General features: G+C 47.6%; 1 protein-coding gene across 2 annotated transcripts in view; it reads left to right on the top strand.

The window, feature by feature from the left end:
- PLXNA2 (plexin A2) overlaps window positions 1-24,379 on the top strand; it is a 217,436-nt gene that overhangs the window by 23,049 nt on the left and 170,008 nt on the right. For both annotated transcript variants that reach the window (XM_001110951.5, XM_077937065.1), the window contains exons 2-3: window positions 2,700-3,967; window positions 10,259-10,441. In XM_001110951.5, the coding sequence (XP_001110951.4) occupies window positions 2,735-3,967; window positions 10,259-10,441 (1,416 nt within the window). In that variant the 5' untranslated portion in view covers window positions 2,700-2,734. The remainder of the gene's footprint in view (window positions 1-2,699; window positions 3,968-10,258; window positions 10,442-24,379) is intronic.

Raw genomic sequence — 24,379 nt, 5'->3', positions numbered from 1 at the left:
GAGGTGGGTGGATCATGAGGTCAGGAGATTGAGAGCAGTGTGACCAACATGGTGAAACCCTGTCTCTACTAAACACACACACACACACACACACACACACACAAAATTAGCCAGGCATGGTAGCGCATGCCTGTAGTCCCATCTACTCTGGAGGCTGAGGCAGGAGAATCTCTTGAACCAGGGAGGCGGAGGCCTCAATAAGCCGAGATCACGCCACTGCACTCCAGCCTGGGCGATAGAGCAAGACTCCGTCTCAATAGTAATAATAATAATAATAAAAACTAACACAAGTTAAGTGCTCACTGTCTGCCTGCAACCATGCTAAGAGGTTGGTCTCTATATTGTCTCATTTACTGTCATGACAACTTGAAAGGTACATACTGTAGTTATTCCCATTCTACCAGAAAGGGACATGAGACTTAACTTGCCCCGAATCCCAAATTTGTTGCCGAATTCTGTCTAACAACAACATAAGCCACTCACTATTCAAACTGTGTCTTGGGAGGGTACCAAGCAGGGAGGTGAGGTGGCTAATCTTAACTGTATACCATGTCCTTCCATGTTCTCTCTGCTACCAGGACCCCCTTCCCTCCCTCGCGGCTCCTCGAGGAGGAACCGCTCTCCACCTGGAACCCAAAGAGCTTTTCTTCCCAGAGACAAGGGTGTGCAGAGAATAGCCTCTTGCAATTCCCCGTCCAGCTGGAGAATTTAAGGATTCTGTTATTTCCTTTCCACAGCTCCTCTTCAGGAATTCACGTCCTGCTACCGGCCTCAGGACATAGCTAAAAATAACCTCTGGTTTCCAAACTGAAAGCTCTGTCTGTTGGGAGGCTTTGCCGGTGTGCGCCTGGGGCCGGAAGGGCTGTGTCAGAGTAACTGAGGTCAGCCTGAATCGCATGCTTCTGTTGCTTTCCCCTTTCCAAGGAAGCCCAGGGCCTCATGAGTCACCCCGAACACTCCAGGGGAGTCAGGTTGGAGGAGGGAGTCACGTGGGACCTACTGTGGCACCATGGTGGCTGCCAGGCCGAGGATGCAGAACTGAACAAGAGTAAGGGTCATTCCTAAAGAAACTCTAGGGGATTCTCTAAGTGGTGCCTGTTCTAATTATAACCCCATCCAGCCAGAATGGGGAGTTGAGGGAGAAAGGCCTCTCCTAAGCTGCCTTGGAGCAAATTCTCTATCCTTCGGGTGTTCCCATCCCTGCCTCCTTATGTGCCCAGAGTTCTGTCTGGACTTGCCTGAGAAGGTTGCTGGATGATCTGTCCAGATGAGAAAAGCTTTCTCTGCGTGACAGCTTGCTGCCTTCTCCTCCTGGTGCCACAGTCACTTCCCACTGTCCCTCTCCATAAGTCAGGACAGTACCGTGATAGTGATGGAACAGGCCCTGCTCTCTGACCTCCAGGTCCTGCTCACTGACCTCCAGGCTGTCCTCTCTGACTTCCTGCCCCTGGCCCAGCCTGCCCCTGGCTACAGGCTGTCTTCAGGAGCCCCACCTTGCCTCTCTGGGCAGCTTCCTTGGAACAGGGAAGAGTAAGCACCAAGGCTCTGGAAGTGGAGGAGCCTTAAAGCCTAGGAGTCAGGAGGCAGGGGGAAATGTAAAGGAGTCAGGGCTAGAGACTGGGCTTTGAGCATGGCCCACTACGGCCCACGGGTGATTTCATGGATGCTGAAACAGTCAGGAAGCCCCAGCAGTGCCTGAAATGAGACTGAACCTCACTTCACCCTTTGCTGCTCGTCACATTCTCCCAAACCTGGTACCCCTACCCCAGGTGGCTGAAGCTGAACTCAGCTAGCCAGTACTCTCTAGCAAGGAGACTGGTTCTCTATGTGTCCTGGCTCCCCATGTGCTCTGCCTGCAGAGAGGCAGAGGTTGAAGCAATTTCCCGAGGACCTGGCTGCCTGGCAGCAGCTGGGTGTCTACCTCGAGAAGGATGGGGGGATCTCAGGAGATCTGCCTATCACCCAAGGGCTTTTCAGGCTCCGGAATGGCACATGTGGGAATCCCAGTCTTGTTGGCTACAACATATTTCCCTTTCCTGACAAGTTCTAACAGCTAGTGATCCGGGTTCTTCTTGCTAGAGAAGAAAGGGCTGAGGTCAGAGAGGGGCACTCTCACTCAGGGTGACCAGCTCCTCGCCTCTCTGTGGACAACAGAGCATGAGAAAGTAAAGAGATGCAGTGGAGTGAGGTGATCAAAGTCTAAAATAGGAAGGAATTTTGTGTGCAATATCAGACTCTGGGAGCAGTTGACCTGGAGAGCCTGGGGGAGGGCCTGCCTAACAAGCTTTCAAAAAACAGGAGCGATTTCCACTGGACTGGGATAAGACGTGCCGGTTGAGTGGGGAAGACTGGCTTTAGTCCTGACATCGGATTGACTGTCTGGGTGAACTTCAACAGCCTTTTAACCTCTCTGAGAGATGAAAACGATGGCTTCAGAGGCCAGAAATAGAGATGCTTTGTAAAATAAAATTTTTTAAAAAAGCAAGTATTCTATAGCGTAAAGGCTAGGGACCAAAATAGATAACAGGATTCCCTGAACATCCCTAAGAGGGAGAAAGTATGTTAAAAATAGAAAAACCAAAATTCAGAAGAAAGAGACTCACAGAGCTAAACCAGGATGGGGACCCTGGGTCAGGCCAGCCACTTCGCTCCTCCTGGAACTTATTTTTGGTCTGACCACTCTGCCTTGTGTTTTGCAGAATCATGTGAGGGCCAACCAGGGAAGGTGGAGCAGATGAGCACACACAGGAGCCGTCTCCTCACCGCCGTCCCTCTCAGCATGGAACAGAGGCGGCCCTGGTCCCGGGCCCCGGAGGTGGACAGTCGCTCTGTGGTCCTGCTCTCAGTGGTCTGGGTGCTGCTGGCCCCCACAGCAGCTGGCATGCCTCAGTTCAGCACCTTCCACTCTGAGAATCGTGACTGGACCTTCAACCACTTGACCGTCCACCGAGGGACGGGGGCCGTCTATGTGGGGGCCATCAACCGGGTCTACAAGCTGACGGGCAACCTGACCATCCAGGTGGCTCATAAGACAGGGCCAGAAGAGGACAACAAGTCTTGTTACCCGCCCCTCATCGTGCAGCCCTGCAGCGAAGTGCTCACCCTCACCAACAATGTCAACAAGCTGCTCATCATTGACTACTCTGAGAACCGTCTGCTGGCCTGTGGGAGCCTCTACCAGGGGGTCTGCAAGCTGCTGCGGCTGGATGACCTCTTCATCCTGGTGGAGCCGTCCCACAAGAAGGAGCACTACCTGTCCAGCGTCAACAAGACGGGCACCATGTATGGGGTGATTGTGCGCTCCGAGGGTGAGGACGGCAAGCTCTTCATCGGCACGGCCGTTGATGGGAAGCAGGATTACTTCCCGACCCTGTCCAGCCGGAAGCTGCCCCGAGACCCTGAGTCCTCAGCCATGCTCGACTATGAGCTACACAGCGATTTTGTCTCCTCTCTCATCAAGATTCCTTCAGACACCCTGGCTCTGGTCTCCCACTTTGACATCTTCTACATCTATGGCTTTGCTAGTGGGGGCTTTGTCTACTTTCTCACTGTCCAGCCCGAGACCCCCGAGGGTGTGGCCATCAACTCTGCTGGAGACCTCTTCTACACCTCACGCATCGTGCGGCTCTGCAAGGATGACCCCAAGTTCCATTCATATGTGTCCCTGCCCTTCGGCTGCACCCGGGCCGGGGTGGAATACCGCCTCCTGCAGGCTGCTTACCTGGCCAAGCCTGGGGACTCGCTGGCCCAGGCCTTCAATATCACCAGCCAGGACGATGTACTCTTCGCCATCTTCTCCAAAGGGCAGAAGCAGTATCACCACCCGCCCGATGACTCTGCCCTGTGTGTCTTCCCCATCCGGGCCATCAACTTGCAGATCAAGGAGCGCCTGCAGTCCTGCTACCAGGGCGAGGGCAACCTGGAGCTCAACTGGCTGCTGGGGAAGGACGTCCAGTGCACCAAGGCGGTAAGGAGGCACGCACCTCGCTCTGCTCCTGCTCTGTGACACAGGTTCCAACCTTCCTGTCCATGCCCTGGGGCACACCTGCTCCCACACCACCACGGGCCTGAAATGAAAGAGGTTTTCAGACTCAGGTTATCAGGTGGTAACCAATAACGCAGGGTCTTACGTACACCAGATACTTGGGATATGTGTGTTGATTTGTTATCATTTCAAATACATGTATTGAGTGCCTACATCACACCAGCTGCTACTGTAAATGCTGCAGGCTTCGGCTATGAACCATACAGCCCTACAAAGCTCACTGCCCTCAGGGAGATAACGTGCCAGCTGGGTGAGACAAATGAACACATAATATATGTTAGTTTGCCAAATGGGGATAATGGCTGTAGAGAAAAATAAACAGGGAAGGGGAAGAGGCAGTAGCTGACAGGACTGACTCACTGAGAAAGTGGTGTCTAAGCAAAGACTGAGGATGAGAAGAAAGGGAGTCATGCAGGTGTCCAGAGAAAGCATTCCACAGAGAGAGAAAGGGTGAGGAGAATGTGCAAAGAATTCAGGGCATGCCTGGAGTGTCTGAGGAACAGTAAGGAGGCCACTGCAGCCAGATCAGAGTATGTGAGAGAAAGAGCAGCAGGTGATGGGGTCCATCAGAAGTAATGGGGGCCAGGTCATGTACACACAGAGCCATAGACCATTGTGGTTCCTAGTGAGGGAGTCAAGTGGAGATTGGAAATCTAAGTCAGAGGAGAGGGAAAGGAGTCTGGCTTGACCAATTGATGGAAAACTGGAGAAGAATCAAGAGTGTGGACAAAGGCAAAAGAGGAGGGGATGAAAAGCTGAGAATCCAGATCTGAGGAAAGCGGAGACAAGAAAATCAATGGCAAGCACTGCCCTGTCAGAGGCTCATGGTGCTGTCATCAAAGTATTCACGATCCACTCTTCCTTCCATCATTTATCCAGCCATCCAACCATCCATTCATTTATCCACCCATCCCTCCTCCATCCATCCCCTTTCCTTCCCTCCTTTTATTCTCCTATCCATCTATCCCTCCCTCCTCCTTAGCTCTCTCCCCCATGCATCTCTCTATCCATCTATCCATCCTTCCATCCATCCATCCATCCATCCATTCAGCCATTTACCCATCCCTCCATTCATCTGCCCCTGATCCTTCCCTTCATTCTTTCCTGCATCCCTTCATCCATCTATCTCTTTATCCACTCATCCTTCTTTTTTTCTCCCTTAATCTATGCCTCTATCTTTATCTATCCATCATCCATTTGTCTATCTAGCCCTCCATCTATCCATTCATCCCTCTCTTTATTCATCCACCATCATCCATCTACCCATCCCTCCATTCATTTACAAATAGTATTGAAGATCTTCTGAATGCCTGGCACTGTACTAGGCACTGGGGATGCAAACATAAAAAGACATGATTGGCTGGGCGCGGTGGCTCACACCTGTAATCCCAGCACTTTGGGAGGCTAAGGCGGGCAGATTGCTTGAGCTCAGGAGTTTGATACCAGCCTAGGAAACATGAAAAAACTCCATCTCTACAAAAAATCCAAAAATTAGCCCGGTGTGGTGATGTGCACCTGTAGTCCCAGCTACTCTGGAAGCCTGAGCATGGGAGGTGGAGGTTGCAGTGAGCCTAGATCGTGCTACTATACTCCAACCTGGGTGACAGAGTAAGACCCTGTCTCAGAAAAAAAAAAGAAAAAAAAAGAAAGACATGGTCACTACTCTCACAGATCTTATAATCTAGTAGGGGAGAGAGACACACACAGAGAGAGAGAGAGAGAGAGAGAGACAGCTGGCAACATAATGTAGCGGCTAAGAGTTTGAGCTTCTGAGACAAAAGCCAGACTTCAAATTCCATCTGCGTTTCTTCCTCCCTTCTTCAGAAGCACCTTATCATCTCTATGTTCTCATCTGTGAGATGGGAATGATAATGCCTAGCTCATGGGATGATCAGATGAGATAATACATGGAGAGATTTGCACCATGCCTGGAAATGTTAGGTTTATCATTACACAGGGAGTTAACAGGGAGTGTGAGAAGTGCAAAAGTAGGTTTCTTATACACAGTGCTGAGGGCTCTGGATCTGCAGCCTAGAAAAAAATATATGAGACCAAGGGGCCCATATGGCTACTGAGTACTCTAAATTGAAGGTGCCTGCCATTGGGACCAAACACTAGTACTTGAAGCAAGAAAACATCATTCCAAGGCTACACTTCTATTCCTGTCATCATTTGCTTGGTGTGGTAGAAGAGTCATGGTTAAGGCTTTGAAGTAAAACAGATGGGGATTAAAAATCAGTCCTACCACTTACTACTTGTGTGACTTTGGCAAGTTATGTACCTGATCTGAGTTGTAAGTTTTTCGTCTTTAAAATAGAGATAATATTATCTTCTTTTGATGGTTAGTATGAGGATCAAATGGAAAATTTATGTAAAGTGCTTAGCACAATACCTGGAACATAATAAGCATTCAATAAATGGGCAGCTATGATTATTAATATTAATCACAGTAGTAAAGAGCCAGATATTTTCTGAGTTATCTTACTGTTGTAAAATGAGGAAGCTGGACTAGATAGTGTCTAGTTTTTTGTTTGTTTGTTTGTTTTTACACCAAAATTATATGGCCACTGGCCTTAACTAATAGGGAGAAGTGGAGAGGAAATGTAACCCTCTGTAAGGGTTAAACGCTTGCAGAGTCCAGCCTAGTTCCCATAACCCAGTGGGGGCCTTGTCAGGAGGAAACTGCTGATTCCTGCCTGCTTCTGAGCAAGAGGAAAGAGGAAGATGACACTCTTCTCTGCTCCAGCGCAGAGAGACAAGCCTGGGCTAGTTACAAAAGGACAGGAAAGGCACTGGGAGAGAGGTGACAGTGAATGGGGCTGGGACCTTACAGTGGAGAGCCCCTTGCCTCCACCCCTTCAGCACCACACCCTTCTGGTGCAGGGGCTGCAAGAGGAATGGCCCCTTAAAGATCCCGACAGTCCAAAGGACCAAGACCCGGGGACCCAGAAATATTTTGGTGGCCTTAGAGGGGAATAAGGATAAATGAAAGAAGCTGTGGTCCCAGAGCTTGATTTTAACATGACTCTGGAATAACATGGAAATCTCAGATCAAAAATTTGAGCTCTGATCCCAGAAAAGGGAGAAAGAAGGGGGCTATCACTCATTGAATAGCAGCTATGTCCTAAAGGTTAAGCTTGGCAATTTAAGTGTTATCTCACTTGTTCCTCACAATGACCCCATAAAGCAAGAGTTATCACCCCCATTTTACAGATAAAAAAAACAAAGGCTCACAAAGACTAAGCAAGTTGCTCAGATCTCCACAGCTATAAGTGATAAAGTGGGGATTTGAATTTAGTTGGTCCATATTACTTCTTAGTCCAGGCTCTTTCTATGTAGCCCTTCTGTTTCCAAGGAAAGCCATACACCAAGCTCTCAACCATTGGAGCAAAAGTAAAGGCACATCAGGTGTTTGGAAATATCTGACAATATATTGAAAAAGAACTTGAAGAGAAAAGAAATTCTAGCCAATCCTAATGGCTTAGGCTGAGAATAAATTTTTTTTTTTAATAGTTCTGGAGATTCTAGAATCAATAAGATGGTAGCAAAATCCAGAATTACTAGGTTTTTGCTTCTGTGTCATTTCTCAAATGTTGACTTGGGCTATGCCTGTGCCCAGACTCTGTGGCCTTACCAGCCCTGCAGAAAGTGGGAAAGAAATGGAAGCCATGAAATTAAGGACTTCTAGAGCTCAAAGGAAGCTTGACAATTACCTGGTTCAATACTTTTACTTTACAGATGAGAAAACTGAGGCTGAGACAGGGTACATGACATATGAAGGTCACACAGCTGGTTTCAGTAGAGAAAGGACTAAAATCTGGATCACTTTCTTCTTAGCCAGAGCAGTAGCTGCCTGGAGTGTAGGGATGAGATGAGGAAGAGAAGTACAAAATGTAAAATGTGTAGCTGATAACCCTGACCAGCCTTTCTAGGGAGCTAGAATTCCCATGGTTGGCTCCAGTGATGTGCTGGTAAATATTAAATAACTGGCTCTATGCAGGCAGGGGAGGGAAAGGAAAGCTCTGGTTTGTAGCCCCTGCCAATTGCCATGGTATAAATACACCTATCCTGGCTGATTTCAAGGATCATGGGATGTCACTTAATGCACAGTTATCCCCTGTGAGCTGGCTTCAGCACACCACAGCTTCACTCCCTTCCAGAGAAACTCATTCCTTCTGCTCTGTGAGGCTCCATATTATCCCACGTTCAAAAGTCATCTTAACCTAAAAATTTGTTTTCTTTCCTGAAGAATATACACACACGAGTGCAGCACCATCATTCCTACCAGTAGCAGGAGCAGCAGCTCTCTACAAAACACTACGGAACCACAAAAAATGAGCCTCTGCTCCCTTTGGGTCTGAGAAGAGAAAGGAAGGGAAGTCCTTGGTTTAAAAAAAAAAAAAAAATCACATGCCATAACTTATAAACCAATTATTCCAAAGAAATGAGGCTGTCAACGAGTGATGATGTGTCAGCCTGCTCTTCCCTGGTGAGGGTGAGAGGAGGCTGAAGGGAGCAGGGGGGCAGGCTGCTCTGCTGCTTTCTATGATTCCTACGACAGCCATTTCCTTCCTCCTCTGGGATCCCTTCGCAGACCCAGAAGGAACAGCTGCCACAGGACGTGGGGCTCTTTCTGGCCCAGAGCCTGCAGCCTTTGCCACAGGATTCCACATTGTGCCATTAACTGGGGCATGTCAGAGCATCCATGCTGGCCCAGCCCCGTGCTGAGCACTGTGTACAGAATGCAAACCCCTCAGCAGCCCCTGCCTCAGGAAGCATTACAGTCTTTGTCTTTCATTCTTTTTTAGATGAGAGACCTAAGATCTTGAGATCTTAGAAATCATCAATTTAACGTTACCTTCAACAGCCCTACAGGAGGACCCTACTGGTCCAAGTTTTCACAACCCGTTAGTGGCAGAACAGGGAATAGAATCAAGATCTTCCTACTTTCTTTCCAGCAATTCTTTTTTTTTTTTTTTTTTTTTTTTGAGACGGAGTCTGTTGCCCAGGTTGGAGTGCAGTGGCACGATCTCAGCTCACTGCAACCTCCGCCTCCCGGGTTTCACGAAATTCTCCTGCCTCACCCTCCCGAATAGCTGGGATTATAGGCACACACCACCACGCCCGGCTAATTTTTTGTATTTTTGGTAGAGACAGGGTTTCACTATGTTGGCCAGACTGGTCTCAAACTCCTGACCTCATGATCTACCTGCCTCAGCCTCCTAAAGTGCTGGGATTACAGGCGTGAGCCACCGTGCCTGGCCACAGTTTTTTTTTTTCACTTGCTCAAGGTGATCTTTCAAATGTGCTCCGGTCACTCCTGACAGACACATTATGGAGCCACACCACCACTCTCCTTAAAGGCTGGAAATACAAAGGACACCACCTCCAGAATTCTCTCTTAATTATATTTACCCAAACATTGTTGAAGATCTATAATGCACAATAGTGGAAATAGCTGGACAACTTAACACAAATCTTTTGCATGCATTATTTCATTTGTTCCTTCACAGTTCTATCAGAAAGGTGGGCAGGTATTATTCCAAAGGAAGAAACTGAGGCATATGTAGATTAACTTTTCCAAAGTGTAAGGTACTGTCCAATATTGTTATGACACTTCTGATCTCTTTCCAGTATGGAAAGATAGTAGGGAGCTAGAATTCCCATGGTTGGCTCCAGTGAGGTGCTGGTAAATATTAAACAACTGGATAGTTGAATGGCCTAAAATTTCTTATGCCCAAAGGGAGACCCTACAGCCCAAGAAACAAACAAGAAACCCTCTCTGGGCTGGTAGAAGTCCTGTAATGTTGCCTTTAGACTGATTATCCACTGAAGGAACTCTTGTCTGAAATAGAAAGATCCCCACAGAATGCCATGGTCCTGAGGGACATTAAAATAAATAGAAAGTGAGTTCAGGCACTTAGCTTGACAAATTGATCCTGGTTCTCCTGGCAGAAAGGTAGATGCAGGTGACTCCAGGTGAGTGGAAGGTTGCTGCCTGTTCCTTCGTCTGGCTTCATGAGAACCAACATGGAATTTGTGGGTAAGCTGGTGAGAAGATTTTGTCTGCAGCATGTGTTAGGGCCCCTGAACTCCCACGTCTGCCTCTCTGAGGCCTGGCGTCCTAAGACTGGAAGTTGGGGATATGGGTTGTGTAGAGACTCCACCAGGCCTCCACTGTTACTCACCCCAATTCCTTCCCCTTTCCTCCAGCCTGTCCCCATCGACGATAACTTCTGTGGACTGGACATCAATCAGCCACTGGGAGGCTCGACTCCAGTGGAGGGCCTGACCCTGTACACCACCAGCCGGGACCGCATGACCTCTGTGGCCTCCTACGTTTACAACGGCTACAGCGTGGTTTTTGTGGGGACTAAGAGTGGCAAGCTGAAAAAGGTAAGAGTCTAGGAGCTTAGATGCCCCAATGCCATTCAGCTCCTCCGTAGAAAGTCCCTCTTGGAAGGTAGCTATTGGTGGAGATTTAACTACAGGCAACTTTATTTTCTTGGGGAACGAAGGTGAAATGGGGAGGTAAGAAGGGGTTAATTTTGTGACTTAGCTTCTAACTACTTCCTCCAGCCATCAGTCATTGGGTATGTAAGGAATGCAAGCATGTTTCAATATTTCCCAAACTTTAAGAAAAAACTTTAAGAAGGTACATACATCTGCAAAAGCAAAAAAAAAAAAAAAAAAAACAAATTGCTCTTCATTCCCAAATCAAGCAAAACTAAGTTTTTGGTTACGTACATTATAAATCTCCAACATCACAAACCCCTCCCTAGGAACTGTCAAGTTGATTATACTGGTCTTTGTTGAATTCAGAGAAGTTGGTTGAAGCAGATTACTGGTCCCAATTCTAAGACCTGGGGCAAACGGTGGGTGCTGCTCTCTGATGGTATATGATGCCTGAAGAAAACGCCATTCTCCAGTCTTTCCTTTTCCTGCAATCACAGTCTCTTCCCTTCCCAGCTCCCCACCCAGATGTGAGCTGCCAGGTGGAAGTAGACATTTTACCTTGTGCCTCCTTGGGCACTTCTGCCAGCTGGAGGGCACAGGCTGTCTGGGGCTGGCAGCATGGGAGGCCTCTTGTGCAGCAAGCTGAAGCCAACAGCTTGTGCCTGCTTGTCTAGTGCCTAGGGTGCAGAGAGGGTGCACAATCTGGTTCATTATATGGGATTAGAGCAGCCACATTCTTTCCGGTCTCAGCTAATCCCCTTTTCCCATGCTTACCCTCCTGCCACCTTTCCCTGGTCCCAGCACCTGTGGATCAAGGAACATGCAAGACCTCACTGCCTCTCACCCTTTGATGTTGACATCACCCTGGAGCTCTTTCCTTATAATCCATTTAGAGCCTTGGGAGGGATGCGGTTTGGAAATGTGGAAGGAGGGTAACCTGGAGTGAGCCCAAGGAAGAATTTCCATGTTCTGCTTGTTCTGAATTACTGCCAGGGGAGGTGAGAAGAACTGGTCTGGGTTCACCTAGCAGTGCTAAACCCTCCAGGCTTCTTCTGGTTCCCATGATACCAAAGACATTTAACCATTTCCTCACTTGCTGTAGAGGTTCCTACATGTTCCTCTTTTGTGCCCTCCACTCTGCCTGGGACTAGAGACCCTAGGTTGGCTTTTCGGCACATGGAAGAGAGAAAGAATGTGGTCCTTGTGTTTCCTTTTTCAAAGTGGGAAGGGAAGGAGTTGCTCTGTGAAATTCTGCTAAGATTTAAAAGTGGCTTCTACCAGGAAGCAGTTTGGCTTGGAACCCTGAGGCTAGTTACTTCCCTGCTCAGCCAGGGTCACCACATCCAGTTGGACAAATTGTGCCTGGCCTAGGGGGATTGTGTTAAGGAGCCTAGTGGGAGTTGAAATCCAGCCTGAGCTCTCCCTGTCACATGATGTACCCTGTGGTATAAACATCTGCCCAGTGGGCCTTCTCTTACTAAGTCATCTGCCCATAGGGACCACCTTTTCCTAAATGGCACACAGGCTCTCTAAGGGCCAGCAGAAGCCACACAGGCTGGTGTGAGCACCTTTCCCCCACCTTCAGTCACTGCTCCAGGTCATGTGTGTCATTCTGTCTCCTTGATTCTCTTCAAAGTTCCATGAAAGGCAGGGGTCATGCTTTTTGGACTGTTCCCTTCTTCCCCTTTAATCACCTCACCAAGTGTTCACTCATGGGATAGGCTTCAAAACTGCTTTGAAAAATAGAACCATTCTTTAAGGAACCTTAGAGAGTGCCTGGCCCAATACTCTCATTATTTGACAGGGAAACTGAGGTCCAGAGAAGAAAATTGACTTGCCCAAGCATAGAGATCTAAGACAAGTTGCTTCTTGCCTTGACACCCAATTTGGCACCATTTTTACTTAAAGAAGCAGCTCTAGAGCCCAGGGAGGGAGACTGAGAACGATCTTCAGGTCCAGGCTTGCTACAGAGGTCAGCTAGGGGCTAGTGCGTTCACTCTCTTCAGATCTAGATGTGAATTAAGGAATCAGTGTATAATGAATGGATGGATGAGAAGTGAATAAAGGAAAAGGGACCCAACCAGACACAAAGGGACCTTGAGTTGCCTTTCCCATATCTCCATGCATCGCGCACGGCACACACGAGGGGCTGCTTGGCATCTTTCCAAGTCACACACCTGAGTTGGCCAAGTTCTCCTGGCCTTATTGAAACCCTGACGGACAAGTTGCTGTGGAGACAAGTCAGCAGGTTCAAGGGCAAAGCTGGGGGCGTGGTTACCCACAGCTTGTTCTGACCTGTGAGTTGGCTGCTTCTTCTCACTCTTTGCTTGGCCTTTCTTTGGCAGTTTCTATGAGCTCATGACACCCCTCCTTCCTCCTCTGTGCAGCTCACCCTTCTCTCCCACCCACGCTGCTTTGAGGTACTTGACATTCATATCCAGGCCCCTGCTGGCCTCCCATCTACCAGCTTACTTGTTCCCACCCCTCTCCAGAGAAATAACCCATGAAGAATTTATGGAATGTCCCCAGGAAACCCTACTATGGTCCAGGCCCCATAGCTCTTTCAACACAGGAAGGAAAATAAAGAAAAAAATAGCTAAGAGTTTGGAAAGGGAAGGGAAGGCGGGTGCGTCAGAACTACTCACTTCTCCCGGCGTCTGTCAGGCTGTCCAGCCCTCATCTACTGTGGCCTGTAGAAACAGGACGTCCCTGTATATGGAAGTTTAGAGGAAGCAGAGACTTGCTAGAAGCGATAGGACCACAGGGCACTCTTATGTGCTGTGTCACATAGCTGCTTATACACTGCTGCCTGCAAGATGCATAGAGAGCACCCTAGACAAGACCACTGCCTTCTGAGCTACAAACAAGTGGAAGGCACAGACAGAATAAGGTTAAGTCCCCAAAACCTGTATGTGAGGATGGGTGCGGTGGCTCACGCCTGTAATCCCAGCACTTTGGGAGGCCAAGGCAGGTGGATCAGCTGTGGTCAGGAGCTCGAGACCAGCCTGGCCAACATGGTGAAACCTCGTCTCTACTAAAAATACAAAAATTAGCTGGGCATGGTGGCACCTGCCTGTAGTCCCACCCCCTCGGGAGGCTGAGAGGGGAGAATCACTTGAACCCAGGAGATGGAGGTTACAGTGAGCCAAGATCATGCTACTGCACTCCAGCCTGGGCAACAGAGTGAGACTCCATCTCAAAAACAAAACAAAACAAAACAACAACAACAAAAAAACAGGAGTTTGAGACCAGACTGACCAATGTGGTGAAATCCTGTCTCTACTAAAACTCTGAAAATTAGCTGGGCGTGGTGGCACACACCTGTAATCCCAGCTACTCAGGAGGCTGAGGCAGGAGAATTGCTTGAACCTGGGAGGTGGAGGTTGCAGTGAGCCTAGACCGTGCCACTGTACTCTAGCCTGGGTGACAGGGCAAGACTCTGTCCCCCCTCTCCCCCTAAAAAAACTATATGTGCAATGTTTGCATAAGCTAAGGGTCAGTGCATCACAGGTGATAAGAAGACATGCAAAGATTCACCATAAGGGTGGAATAATTCAAACAAAACAGCAACTGTAGTGTGATCAGTCTGCAAGGCTTTACTGAAAAGGAAGATTACCAGGGTCTGCTTATAGACTAGATGAGACAGATGAAGTGATGAGTTGAGGGAGAGAAGGGCATGCTAGACCTTGGGTGCCACACTGAGAAGGTACAAAGCACATGCAATGAAGGTCCAACATGCAGAGGAGTTTGGAAGACTTGGACAGATAAGAGGGGAGGAAGAGCCCCTGTGAGACTTTAAGCCCTAAGGAGATCAAGCGAAAAGGATCTTGGGATTTTAGTGAACCGTGAGGTTGACATGAGCCAACTGTGTGATATATTGCTTTAACAAAGTTAGTCTTCATCATGATAATAGAAGAACAGCTTCTGTGTCATGAGACATAGTGACTCCACTTTACCTTGAAGATAACATCACAAGAGGGTGTTAAGCAAACTCAAGTGCCAGATAAATAAGAGCTGAACGGATGTGGGAATCATGCTATGTGAAGGGGAAAAGAGTGAATAAAGCAGGACATAGAACAGCTGTCTTTAGATAACATAATTTACTGAGCACTTATTATATGTCACATGCTATTGAAGAGCTTTATATCTGTTAACTCATTTACTCTTTTACTCTATGAGGTAGGTGCTATCACCTCCATTTTAAAGATGAGGAAATGGAGGCCAAGAAAGATTAAAAAATAATAATAAAGCCACACAGTAAATAAAATGGCAGAGCTAGGACTAGAACTGTGATTATCTGGTTTTACAATCTGCCGGCTTATCCATTAAGCTATGGAAGATGAATTAGGCTTATTCAGTGTGACCCCAGAGGAAAGAATAGGGCCATTGGGTAGGCGTTACAGCACAGCAACTTTCCCCTTCATATAAGGAAAATGTTTTTTACGGCCAGACTGTCCCAGGATAGAAAGAGCTGACTCAGGAGGGAATGAGGTCCTAGTCAGTGGAAATATGCAAGCAGAGACTGGATGGTCACCAACCAGGGGTGCTGCCAAGGGGACCCCTGCATCAGATCTCACGGTCTTTTCAATGATGCTGCCACTATTTCTCTGGCTCTGTCAGCAAAGCATGTGATGAAGGAGTATGGGCTGAGGCAGAGAAGAGGAGCAGAAAAAGGAAGACCAAGGACCCCTGGGTGTGGACTTTGGAATGAGGCTGGTTTTGAGCCTGCCCTCAGAGTAGCAGAAAGCCCCTCAGGGTCAGGTGGGAGGGGCTCGGCACAGACATGGCAAAGCCTGGCCAGGATGATGAGGACAGGCAGTCCTGGGGCCAGATGTAGGGGAGGGAAAAGCAGGTTATCCTGGGGCCCGGGTCCAGTTCCTCATGACAGCATCCCTCCTGGTTAAGAATAGGCAGTGAGAGTCCAGATGATACAGACTGAGTGCGAACACCAAAGCAGATGGAGGAAGAGTGGCAACAGGAACTGGAAACTCATTTTACATGATTTTCCAGGTTTCAGGGCAGAGACAGGTGGCAAATCAAGCTCATGTCATGGGGCAAAAGAGGGAGGATGTCAAGCTGAGCAAGTGAAAGATGCCAGGACAATGGAAGGAAGGACTATCTTGGGTTCAGGGTGAAGTTCCTTTGGTTTCTTCCTTCCATTTGCAGCTGCTAAACTGCCACCTCAGCCCAGGTTTCACATCCCTGCAGGGCTCCTCACAGAAGCTGGAGGGTAGTGTTTTTCTGGGGCTCTCTAGCCTCTCAGTCCCAGGGACCTTAAACAACAGCAGATGCTGCTGGCTCTCTTCTTCATCCCCATCAGAAACCTCTTTTGCTGCTCAAGCATTGTTACATGTCCTTTACCCTGTCCCTTCAACCACTGTGCATGGCACCCTCCTAGACCCCACAGCATCTGGCAAGGGAGCAGCTGCTAAGGTGTCTGCCTCCCTTGAGATTCATAGATCCTTGAGGGCAGGGACCTTCCTTTTCACGTTCATCACCCCATCCCCACTGCCAGATACACATTAGGTGCTCATGAAAGTGATCTCAAATGTATTGGGTGCCTGTTCTATGCTAGACATCTATTTGTACTAATTGAAATAGAATCAGACACCAACAGTGACTCCTGTTGATGTGGCTGGTTGCAAAGAGGAAGGTATGATGTGTTGGGTAGGTCGGTGCCGGGAGGAGGAGGGTTGGCATGGCAGTGGCATGAGAAGTAAAGGAAACAGGACAACTTCTGGTGGGTAACAGGAAAGGAGTTTGTTTTCTGGTTAACAACATCTGGAAGAGGGTGGGGTGGTAATCTCAGAAATGTTGGCTAGAAGAAGGGGACAGCATTTACACTGTTGCCTGGAGGGCCCCAGAATATTACAGACAGCCATCTGCTTCACCTGGATCAGATGCAGGCTTGTGTATAGCAGGGAAGCAGGCAAGAATGCCCAGGGAGCCACTGCTTCCTCCACCAGTCTCTGTCTGTATGACTCCTGGGATGTTTTTGCAAATCCCCAGAGACTTTCCAAGCTCTGGGGAGGGCCCCAGCCTATTCTGGCACTACCTTCTTTCCCATTAGCTAATGGTGGCCGATGAAATGCCTGTGAAATTCTTAAAGGAAAATTCTTTCTGCCTCTCCCTAAGGGACATACCAACCCAAGGTCTCCAGTCCCTGGCCCACAGGAAGCCCTGACGTCCCAATTCTATTCTTCTCTTTGTAATCACACAAACGATTTACTAAGCAAAGCCAGGAAAACTGTGAGCTTCTTGCAGTAGCAGCTTAGGCGTTGGAAAGAATCCATCAGGAGCACCAAAGTATTAACTCTCCTCAGCCCTGGGGTTAGTACTCGGTTATTCGATAACACTGACTGTTTATAAGATACGTTTCCATGGTTCTTTTCATCTTCCTCAAATATTTCAACTGAGGGTACTGATCGCCACTGCATTTTTACCCCATTTTACAGATGTAGGAAACTGAGCTGCAGCAATACTAAATGTCTTGCCCAAGGTTATATGCTCACCCCCACCCTCCAATGCCAATATTGACATTGGCGTTTAGACTTTCTCCCCAAACACACTAACCTGTTACTTGGCTCCTCTCGTGGGGTGGAGTTGCCTTGGCGGACGGAAGGCCAAGTTGGATGAAAAGCTGAGAAACATGCCTTTCTCTCTGTGCCAGCCCCACCAAACAATAGCCACTCATTCCTCTGAGTGGAAATGATTCACTTGTCTCTCTGTATGAACCCTTGATTGAGTAAACAGCCGGAGCTGCAGGTCCACATCTAAGAGACTTAGTGGCTCTCCTGGGACCTGAGACCGCCCATCCGATACCCTAACTCTCCCAGGTGTCTCAGCAATGCTGGACCCTGGGGTGGTGGGGAGTAGAGACCCTCTCCCCTTCCTCAGAGCCTGCACGGAAGGGGTGGGGTGGTGGTTCAGGGAGCTCACCACCACATCCCTAGTAATGAGTTTGGCTCCCTGCCCGGGCTCCTGCCGCCAAGCTTGCTGTTTGTTTTGTTGTTTTATAGGCCTCTTGGGTCCCCAGAACTGGTCTTCTGAAAGCTGGGAAAGGCTGCATTTGGTTGGCACAAGAAAGGGGCATATTTACAGAATGCCCCACTCCCACCCCCCTCGACACACACACTCCGGCCAGCACATCTCCTTGCTTGACCATGGCAGGTGTAGACAGGCGATGTCGGCTCTACCCAGAGCCCCAGCAGACCCCAGGGAAGGAGGTCCTGATCTCCCAGAGTCATTCTGAAAGGGGAGAAACTAAAGACTCTTTATTTTTTGTACTTTTTTGTGTAGTTTCTAATATACTTCAATCTTGGACGATTCTTGTATGAGGCATCAGGCTGTGTATTCAGCTGGCTGTTTTGCAGTCTTAACAGTGAGCTCCTGCAGCTCAGGGCTTTATTGCAGAGCAGGTGAAACACAGAAAACTGTGTTTTGGGGACAGGGGGGATGGGCGTAATGATTCAAGCTTGCAGAATCCAGGTGACCTAAATAGGCTAGGCAAAATTTTCAAGAGGCCAAGGTGCTGGTGTTTACAGAGGTCCTGTCTTTAGGAAAATACAGACTCTTCTATGCCATTAATCCTTGCCTGTCTGTGGATTTGGAACATGGACATAGATCTCTGAGTTGGAAGGGACTTACAAAGACCACCTGGTCCACTCTCCTACCTTCAAGTAGGGACCAATTTGCATAACAAAGAGTATAGGGGCTTAGGAGAGATCCAGTCCTGACTCCATCCTACTAGCTGTGTGACCTCTGAGCTTTAATTTCCTCAATGTAAAATGAGGACAAGTCTGGTACCTGCATCATAAGATTACAGTAAGGATTAAATGACATAATTCATTATTGACCTGATATTTATTGAATATGTACTGTGTGCCAGGAGCTTGGTATAAAGCAGTAGAAAACAAAACTGTCAAAAATGCCTGCCCTGCTCAGGTATGGTGGCTCACACCTGTAATCCCAGCACTTTGGGAGGCTGAGGCGATCTCATCACCTGAGGTCAGGAGTTCGAGACCATCCTGGCCAACATGGTGAAACTCCATCTCTACTAAAAATACAAAAATTATCTCGACATGGTGGTGTGTGCCTGTAATCTCAGCTACTCAGGAGGCTGAGGTGGGGGAATCGCTTGAACTTAGGAGGCAGAGGTTGCAGTGAGCCCAGATTGCGTCACTGCACTCCAGGCTGGGGGACAGAGAGAGACTCCATCTCAAAAAGAAAAAAAAAAAAAATGCTTGCCCTGATGGAAATTATATCTTAATGTGGGAAGTCAGACAAACTAACATAAGTAAGCATAATATATAGTATGTTTAGTGGGTGATAAGTGCTAAGGAAAAAATAGATTACAAAGAAATAATTCATGGAAAGGATAGAGTGCAGAGCTTGGGCACATGGGCATATGTGCACTTAAATATTGCTACAATTGTGGCTTAACTTGTGAACCTCTACTTTTTTTTTTCCTGTGGAGTGGGGTAGTAATAAACACTTTGCATATTTGTTGTAAGGATTAAATAAAATCATGTGTAAAAAGTGCTTAATGTAGTGCTTGGCCTGAAAGTGCTTTCTATTATTACTGCTATCTTTGAGGCTTCCCCCAAACCCCACTTCTTCCCTGGCTCCTTGGGGTAGTGAAGCTGTCAGATCAGGCTCCTTTTCAGCGACATGTTTGCAAGGTCAGATGGAGGAAGAGAATCCTGTCCCCTACTCCTAGCCCTGAGTCATGGGAAAAAATACTTAGAAAACGGGACCAGCTGAGCCGAACTAATCTAATCCTGCTGGACTTTGGCATCCAGTTGCATTAGTCACCAGTGAGAGGTTTCACAGTCTCATATCACCAAACAATATGTACTGACCCCCTCCCCAGGGTGGGGCTGAAGGAAGTGTCAGTTGCCCAGTTGCAGTTTCGCAGAATTAACTAAAACAGGCCCATTCTCCCCCTTTGCATGTCTCCACACCAACCACAATATCCTGTGCTGCACAGCTCTGCCTTGGATGAACTGTGTGACCTGAGGGGACCTCAGTTTACTCATCTGGGTCACCCATGCCTGCCTGGCAAGATTGCTATGCCTATCAGACATGGAGGATAGATAACATCTAACACAGATCTTGACGTAGTAGATGCTTAATAAATGGCAGTCATTGCTGCTACCATCTCTGTTACTGCTAGAGTGACTCCTCCTGCTAGTATTACTACTACCACTCCTGTACTATTACCATGTTTTTCTGCCACAGTCCCAAATTCTCTTTGATTCTATTAGTTCATTAATCCCATCTAATTTTCAGATGATCAAGAAGGATTGGAGGCCAGGCGCCGTGGCTCACGCCTGTAATCCCAGCACTTTGGGAGGCCAAGGCAGGCAGATTGCCTGAGGTCAGGAGTTCGAGACCAGCCTGGCCAGCATGGTGAAACCTCATCTATACTAAAAACACAAAAACAAATTAGCCAGGCCTGGTGGTGGGCGCCTGTAATCCCAGCTACTTGGGAAGCTGAGGCAGGAGAATCGCTTGAACCCGGGAAGTGGAGGTTGTAGGGAGCCGAGATCATGCCACTGCAAACCAGCTTAGGTCACAGAGCAAGACCGGTCTCAAAAAAAAGAAAAGAAGGATTGGGATATTTCATTACTCTGTTGCAGATGGTGATTCTGAAATTCAGAGATTATGGACTAACTTGGGGTTGACTTGTAAATCAAGGGAAGATGTGGAAGTTGGAACCAGAATGACAAATACTTCAGGGTGGAGATGGGCCCAGCATATACCTAAGTCACTTGTGTAGCCCAAGATGATCAAGCTAAGAGCTTATGGCTACTTTAACATCTCTTTCCTTCTTGCTAACATGTGCCCCTCTGTCCAGGGAAGCAGGAAATATATGGAGATGAATGTGGTGAAAATGAATCTGGAGCTCTGGCCTTCTGAGTCTCTTCCTGTGGTTCTACCCTTCTCCTGGCCTCAGCCTCCAGAAGGGTTTCTAGCTCCAAGGCAGGAAAGAGGTTCAGGAGCTGGTGCCATTGGGTTGTCCCAATCAGCCATCCCTGTCCTGGTTTCTATGGCAAAGGTTGAGTGTCCCCAGCTAATCTGGAAGGAGAAATGGCATCAACAGGCTTTAATAACAAATCTGGAATTCCCACGCTTGACAATTCAGGGGAAGAGGCTGAGGAATTGGGGTTAAGGCCCCCAGAGGATAAGATTGACACTATCAAGCAAGATCAAGAGTCTTCCCTTGAATGTGTATCATAGACTTCGTAGCCGGAGGGGACCTCAGGAAACTGATCTGGTCACTGACTTTGGACAAGTAAGATGTGTATTGTTCTATTTTATGAATGAGAAAGCTGAGGCCTAGAAAGGTGGAGTGATCTGCGGAAACTCACCCAGGTTCTTCCCGCAGAGGCAAGAACAGAACCCAGGTTTTTGAATTCCAATTTTTGGGCCCTTCTCGATATTATTTTAAAGGACATTTTCTTTTCTTTTCTTTTTCTTTTCTTTTTTTTTTTTTTTTTTTTTTTTTTGAGACAGAGTCTTGCTCTGTCGCCAGGCTGGAGCGTGGCATGATCTTGGTTCACTACAACCTCTGACTGCCTCATTCAAGCGATTCTCCTGACTCAGCCTCCCAAGTAGCTCGGATTACAGGCACGCGCTACCACGCCCAGTTAATTTTTGTATTTTTAGTAGAACGGGGTTTCACCATGTTGGCCAGGACGGTCTTGATCTCCTGACCTCTTTTGGCCTCCCAAAGTGCTGGGATTACAGGCATGAGCCACTGCGCCCGGCCTGAAGAACATTCTGCGCAGAACATCAGACTGACCTCGGCCTCTTTAGCATGCAGGCATTTTCTATGCAGAGCTTAAAATTGATCTAGGGATTTTTTCCCTGGAACAAGAGTCCAGCTGAGCTTCGCGTACCAGGCCTGACCATACAACCTTGATCTATGGTGACCGGCAACCCTGAGCCCTCACTCCACATGGTAAGTCTTGGGAATCTTACCAGAACCTGCCCAGCAGGGAGACCTACTTAACTTCTTGCCTCAGAGCTAAGAAGTTTTGACAAATCAGAAGAACACTGAATTGGGACCCTCAAGTCTTACATGTTAGTCCTCTCTCTAGGAATGCCACATTTTTGGATGGGGATAGGCATAAGGGATCCACTATAAATTAAGCACTTACTGTATGCTAAGCCCTGGGCTAAGTGTTTTGTTTTGTTTCAGTTAAACCTCATTAACCCTGGAAATTGTAAAAATCATTAGTCTTATTTCCATTTACATATAACAAGCTGAGGCTCAACAAAATAAGTAACTTGGCAGAGTCACACTGCTACTAATTGGAGAGCTGGGATTTGAATCCAGAGCTCTCTGACTCCAGATCTGTGCTTTTAACCACTAGCTTTTTAGCATTCAATTGAACTTCTCTACGCTTCTATTCGTCCACTCATAGCCTACCACTTGCCTGATGGAGAGCTGCAAGAAGATGCATGAGAGGAGGGGGAAGGGCCACCTCTTTGCACTCTTTTGAGTGAAGGTGCCCTGGAAACTCGGGACATGGCAGCTGTCACCTTGGCACACGCTGTCTTGCTTGTGTCCCTCTCCTCAGGCCTCCTCCTCCACCTCCCCACCCCTCTCAGCCTGGGTCACAATGCACAGGGTGGCAGCCTTTTGTGCCACACACAGTCCCCAGCTGACTCCCCTTTCTCCAGGCATCACTGTTTGCCATGAGCTTTCTGAAGGAGACACAAAGGAGTGTTGCTGACAAGGCCAAAAGCTGCTGGGTAAAGCGTGGGGCCAGGGCCCATCACCCATGCATCCCTCGGAGCCCCCGGGCTCTTCTTCAAAGACATTGTCTGGGATCTTTTGTGTGCCAGTCATACCCATTCAGAGCTGGCCAGGCAAAGGTTTCAGTGGGGAGAAGGAGAACACTGAGAAATGGAGTCATTTTGATCTGGCAAAATTGGAAGAGACATTAATGCAATAGTTAACAGCAGACCACTGCTGGGGGGATGGGCCCAAATGCTTGTTCTCTGTTTATGGGGCTTATGCAATTCCATCAATATTGATGCCTGATGCCTTTGATTCTGACACTAATCATTGCTATGAATTAAATTTGCAGCCATATAATTAGGATTGCTATTAATAGGGCCCTGAGCTAAGCACTCCAATGCGGAGTGTCTTTTTCTTGATAGAAAATGGCATCCTTGGAACTCTGCTAATGGGGCGCACCTGGGATTTGCCAAGAATGATGTGAAAATTATACATTCTATATTTGTATTGGGTCTTTTACTGAAATACCAGCAAGCAAAGGTGAGGCTGGAGGGAGGGTTCTCTCCTACCCAGTGCTGTGGGCAGCAATTAGGTGTCTCTGCTGCTCTTTAAAGTCTTTAGGAAAGAATATGCCAGAGCCAATATTGGTCACTCATGGCCAAGCTTCAGACAGCTCATAGCCAGGAAGTTCTGCTTTATGTCTAATCTAATGGGAGTCAGTTTAGGCTAAGACACTAGCCAACTAAGGAAAGAGGGATTTTCCTCATACCCTAAACTTGTTTGAAAGAGGCTGAGCCAAACTCCTATTGATGGGCCCAGTTGGGCCTCATTTCTAGGTGGATGATTGGGCAAGACCCCTACTGACAACTGATTTCAAGGGTCCCCATCCAGAGAGCTCCCTGGGCCACAGAGAACCCGTTCACTTCACACACAAGGATTAGCTCTCTTTCATGTTGAGATTCTTTTCCAGGTAAATTTGCAGCACATTTAGTCACTGGGAAACCCAGTATTTTCCTGCAATTAGCCCCCAGTTCAGCTTCGGTGACTGTCAATGCCCCATTCACCCTCAGCCTGAGTAATCACGTGTCATCGTGCCCAAGGGTTATCTAACCCTTTTCCAACAATGGCACATGTGGTGACCTCCCTTTATCACTTAGAATAATAATTTGTACCAGTTGGCACAAGGGATGCATTAGTCCCTGCTCTTTTGATCTTCAGACTGAAAATAATTTTTCTTCTAAACCATCATTTATCGATTTTTTTTCTTTCATAGTTTTATATCATTGAGAGAAGACAATGGTTTGAGTTCAAGTCCTAACTCTACTGTTTACTAAGTACGTGACCTTGGCCAAGTTATTTAACCTCTTGGCAATTCAGAGTTGAGAGTTCTTGTCTTTAAAACGGGGATAATACTACCTACTTCAGAAAGATTATAATAAGGTTCAATAAGCTTCTAAATCTCTTAGCACAGGTCTAGTACACCTAATAAGATTCCCTGCCCTCCCTTTTTTCTTTCTCCTCACATATACCCAGATACAGAGGAGAAAAGAGATAGCTTTCTTTTCCAACATCTACCCCGGCCCTTGCCACCCATTTTCTGAGTACCACTTTATTTTCCACCCATTCTCAGGGACAACACACATAAAATTAATTTCTCCAAAGCAAATGGCGCAGTGGAATCCGAATTCCAAATGCCTCCAGTCTTTTTCTCCCCACGCACTGCAAGGGTGAACAGGAGCTTCTTGCCCCCACTGCCATGGTTTCTGCTGTTACTCTTTCTTCTCAGTTAACCCAGGGTCTTAGGTGGACTGAGTTCATTCTCCTGTTCAATTCTCAGGACCCTACCACAAACTCACAGGTGTTCAGCACCTCCATGATAGGGAGAAAGGAGAAAGAGCATCTCAGCACCACCCAAAACCAAGGCTACTTGAACACAGGATTTGCATTCACTTCTGTCCTCTGCCCCAAAAATACACTGTACATTTACCCACTTTGTGTAAGTGCGTGCTTAAAGTCAAGTGTGTGGCTAGAAAGCAATTGGCTAATGGTCAATATTAGCAGAGAACAATTTTTTTTTTTTTTTTTTTACATAAAACCCTAGGAAACAGTGTATTCGGTTGAGTCCT

This window comes from Macaca mulatta, chromosome 1 (genome assembly GCF_049350105.2).
Source record: "Macaca mulatta isolate MMU2019108-1 chromosome 1, T2T-MMU8v2.0, whole genome shotgun sequence".
NCBI lineage: Eukaryota > Metazoa > Chordata > Mammalia > Primates > Cercopithecidae > Macaca > Macaca mulatta.
The sequence above is the reverse complement of the archived record's forward strand: the minus strand, read 5'-3'. Positions and strand labels throughout refer to the sequence as shown.